This window comes from Hipposideros armiger, unplaced genomic scaffold, assembly GCF_001890085.2.
Source record: "Hipposideros armiger isolate ML-2016 unplaced genomic scaffold, ASM189008v1 scaffold_1130, whole genome shotgun sequence".
Lineage (NCBI taxonomy): Eukaryota > Metazoa > Chordata > Mammalia > Chiroptera > Hipposideridae > Hipposideros > Hipposideros armiger.
Window position 1 is genome coordinate 209080 of NW_017732480.1, and position 4203 is coordinate 213282.

The 4203-nt window shown below is 41.7% G+C and overlaps 1 protein-coding gene across 1 annotated transcript in view; it reads right to left on the reverse strand.

Moving 5' to 3' along the window:
* The window catches only part of CTTNBP2 (cortactin binding protein 2), a 162777-nt gene that overhangs the window by 12420 nt on the left and 146154 nt on the right, over positions 1 to 4203 (reverse strand). Inside the window, exons 16-17 of the mRNA XM_019632351.1 lie at positions 4096 to 4202; positions 3097 to 3156 (exon numbers count right to left, since the gene is read on the reverse strand). Coding sequence (XP_019487896.1) covers positions 3097 to 3156; positions 4096 to 4202 — 167 coding nt within the window. The remainder of the gene's footprint in view (positions 1 to 3096; positions 3157 to 4095; position 4203) is intronic.

Sequence of the window (4203 nt, forward strand, 5' to 3'; positions counted from 1 at the left end):
TGTGGAGGGCAGTGTCACTGGCCCTCATATGTGGGATCCGAACCGGGGCCCTCTGGCGTCCCAAGCCAGCTCTTAACCATCATGCCACTCGGCCGGCCCTGATGAGCTTTTTTTTAAATAGCAGTTCTTTAATATGGCTGTTGGGAGGCCATTCTCCATGAGGTTTCTGCACATTATACGTGAGCTTTAGTTCTGGACGGTCTTTTCAAGGATGTTAGTAGAGCAAGTGGCCTTGAAAGACAGACAATGGCTCCTTCTGGCACAGAGTGCAGGTGTGTTTCCTGACCAGGAGAGTGAAAGTCAGGTCTCTTCCACAGCAAAGAGTGGGCAGATCTGACAGCACCCCCTTTAGAAGCCTGGGGATTCCCAAGCTCAGAGTTCCACAGCTGTGATCAAAGCCTGATCCACCTGGGTCGCTGCGCATCCCCCAGGTGACCTGGGGAGCTAAGGGAACCAATGCAAATGTGAAGCTTGGGCTGCGGCTGTGCAGTGAGATTCAGTCCTTGGCTGCTGACCCACCACCTGAACCTGTGGCAGGCTAATTTGTCAACTTGCAAAGGGGGTAAAAATCTTAGCGTCTCTAAATTCTTGACAATGACTGTGCTTCAGATAAGGAAAGGTCAAAATTGGCTCCTAAGAATCCTGAGACTCTGGATGTGAAAAGGCTTAAATTTAATTGTAATACTGATGAAAAAAGGGGATAATTATATGAATAAATGTATTTCTGCTCTATTGCAAGGAAATGCTATGTATATTTTAACATAGTAATTCTTCCTTCCCCTCAATCAGCTGTTATTATTAAATTAACAGTTTGTCTTATAATAGAAAAGATGTATTATATTTGCATCTCCTGCTTACCAAAATAGATTTCTGCCCAAGATGCCAGAAAGTGCAGAATTGAAGCTAACAGCTAATCATGGAACATTTACTAAGCTGGATTCTGACAAATTGTTTTCCTCCTTTCAATTTCATCCCAATTTTCTGTTTCATTAACCTTATTGTTTACATGTTTGTTCTCATAAGCTGCTACAAAAGGAAGTACGTAAGTCTCGCTAATAAAGGAGAAACTTTTTAATTCATCGGTAGAACGTAAGGTTTTGGTTTTGTTTGGGTACAGGTCACTTGACTGAATATCTCACATGGGCCTTCGCCAGGAGACACCGCACAGCACGTCGCACGTGACTTTGATGAGGTTTTTGCAGCAGAGGGAAACTGCTATCTAGTTCTTAGTAAAAACAGTTTCCTTGGGAGCTACCCAACAGACAGGTCACGGTCGTCCTCTGACAGAAACACAGATGTCTGACATTCCACACTGACGTCAGGAGACGGCGTGTGGTAGCCCCTTCAGCATCCTCACTGTCACATACCCCAAACTGGCCATGGCTCTATTTTAAATAGGCAAATAAGAAGAAAGGACACTTACTTCACCGTTGCTTGAGCATNGATAACTCCTACTCAAAATTCTCAGGATAAAATTTTATTCACAAATAAATCCACTTTGACTTATAACATTTCAGTTTCCTTACTCTCCCTTTTCTTCTCTGTCTCCAAGGCTAGATAAAGCCAAGACACTAAACACTGTGTGGGGGACCGTGTGATATAATGGAACAAATATGAATTTCAGACTAGGCTCTAATGCTTACTAGCAATATGGATGTGAGTCAGGTCTCTCTCTCTCTCTCTCTCTCTTTTTTTTTTTTTTTTGTGTGCCTCCTTAGCACCTCAGCTTCTGGGCTGGAATCCTTATACCTGCATTATATTGGGTTGTCGGAAAAGTCATGACATATTTTTTCTGTTTTTCATTGCAAAAATGTGTCATGACTTTTCTGATAACCCAATAGTTACTGGGAAAATTACATAGGCTGTTCTACATAATGGATCTAGCAGGGACTCTGGCAGAGGGGCATGTGACACAGTTTGCTTTATCTCCCGTCTCTCTCCACCCTTTCTGCTTCTGTAATTCTGCAAACCAGGGGACAGGGTCCTAAATGTCACCTGCCAAGTAACAGGGCACACAATTTATTGGGCTACAATGGGGAGCTATTGGCAAACTGCTCAAACATTTCTAGTCTATGATTAACCAAATCATTCTTTATACCTCAAAATTTATAAGCTGAAATAATTAACAATTCCCTAAGAGCAACATAAGAAAATAAAATTATCACTAAATATTTAGCATCTAAAAGCAAATGTCATGGTGTGTTTCTGTAAATCTAGCATAAAAAAAAACCAAAAGCAGTCATCTAAAGCTTGTTTAAAATGCACAAATGCAGGTTTTAGCATACCTTTGTGTCAAATGTAGTAATGATTATCAAGTTTGATATAAAACTGAAGCCAGTATTTCTAACCTTTTCAAAAACTAAAAGCAAAATAGGCTTTATATTAAGCTTAAGGAACTTTTGTTTTTAAGATTTCATTCATTTATTAGATTTTAGTTTAACACTAGCATTGGAATGACTTCAATGGCTTTTAAAAAAATTAACAGTATAATAGTTGCACAAATAATAATGAGAAAATGTTTTGTTTGCTCCCAGTTAATCTGAAAGGGGAACTTACTTTTGTTTTGACAAGGAAGTATTCCTGTTACAATTCAGCTGTGATGTAGTCATATTTCTGATACCTGTTTAAGGAAAAATGTAAACATTTCAATAGAATAAATCATTGTCCTAAGCATCTTGAACTCTATGTAAAGAAACAGACTATGGGCTCTGCTGCCCTTTCATACAGTTTTTGGACTGAATCCATCTCTTGAGGGGTTCTTCCTCGGGGCAGTAGCTCTGACTGTAGCTTNTTTTATTTATTTTTTATTAGTTTCAGGTGTGCAAAACAATGTAATAGTACTACAGTGCTTCACTTTTTTTCCTACTGGCTGAGGTCACACAAGGGCTGTGCTTCAGTCAAAAGCAAACGTTTATGATCAGCCAACTGACTTTCACATAGCTTGGGGCAGATTTAAAATCAGGACTTTGAGATACTAATTCGAATCATGAGAGCAGGCACTGGTCAGTGAGTCCCCAAAGGCAGTCCCACCCGCACTGTGCCCTCCACCTGCCTCCCCTGTCCCCCACCAACAAATGCATGCGCATGCGCACTCACGTATGCGTACTCATACTTGGTGGAGAGCTTTGACCTTGGAAAGGTAGGGCTGGCCACAGTCTGGGGTGGAGGGGTGGGCATGAAACCAATTCCAGTTAATGAAACATTATGGGGAAGGCTTCTGCTCTGGGAGCCTCAAAAAAGATGCTTTCCTCTCTGCAAAGGAGACTATCAAAACTCTTTATCCCCCGCAGTACCTGCTTCCTGCCTTCTAACATGTTTGTGTGAAGGTATGCTGCCTGACATTCCGCAGTCTAGACGGGAGGTGGAGAGACTCCCCCAGACCAGGACCTGACATCGCGGAGGGGCTGACCAGTCGCCTTTTGGTTATGTGAGGGAGGGGAAATCCCATTTGAGGGAAGCAGCTAGCAGTGGAGTGGAGTGTTACTTACAGCTTAACATACTGGGCTGGTACAAGAAAGGTCCTGTCTCCACGTGGGCCCGTTGTCCACGATTAAATAAAAAAATCATGCCAACTCAAACTCTATTTCAAATCCACCTTCCCACTCAGCTACTGGTCCAAATTAAGAATATTAAATTAAATAGTAATGTACTTGATTTGGTCAGCCTTAAGTTAATTTTGTTATTTGGGAGGATATAGAATATCTATTTTATTATTCTAAAGAATCACTAAAAGTTATTGCTATTCTTAAAAACGTGTCAAAGATAGAGAATTCTAATTTTTCATGTGAGTTTTCAATATTTACTACAGCCAGGGTGACTAGCTTGAGCAGATGAGTAATGTCCTGAAGGCCCCTGGATAGCAGTGGCTCTTACTTAAGAAGAGTGATTAATTTTCCAATCTGGCTTCCTACAGCATTTAGAACTTCGTGCAACTCCTTAAGAACAGTTCATAACAGTAAGACATATTTGCTTTTTAAAAAAACTTACTATAGTCCAGAAAATGTTATGGGTTTTATATGCGTTATCTTATTTAACCCTTGAACCCAAACACCACAGCCCCGCTCCTAGCACCAGGCCACGACCGCGGGTGCTTACCTTATTCACAACTCTCCTTCTCAGGAACCTCGGCAGCAGGCCCTGCATGGGCTCACTGTCCCACCGCAGCTGCACCCAGCGGAAATGCTGCTGCACCAGCAGGTCAGG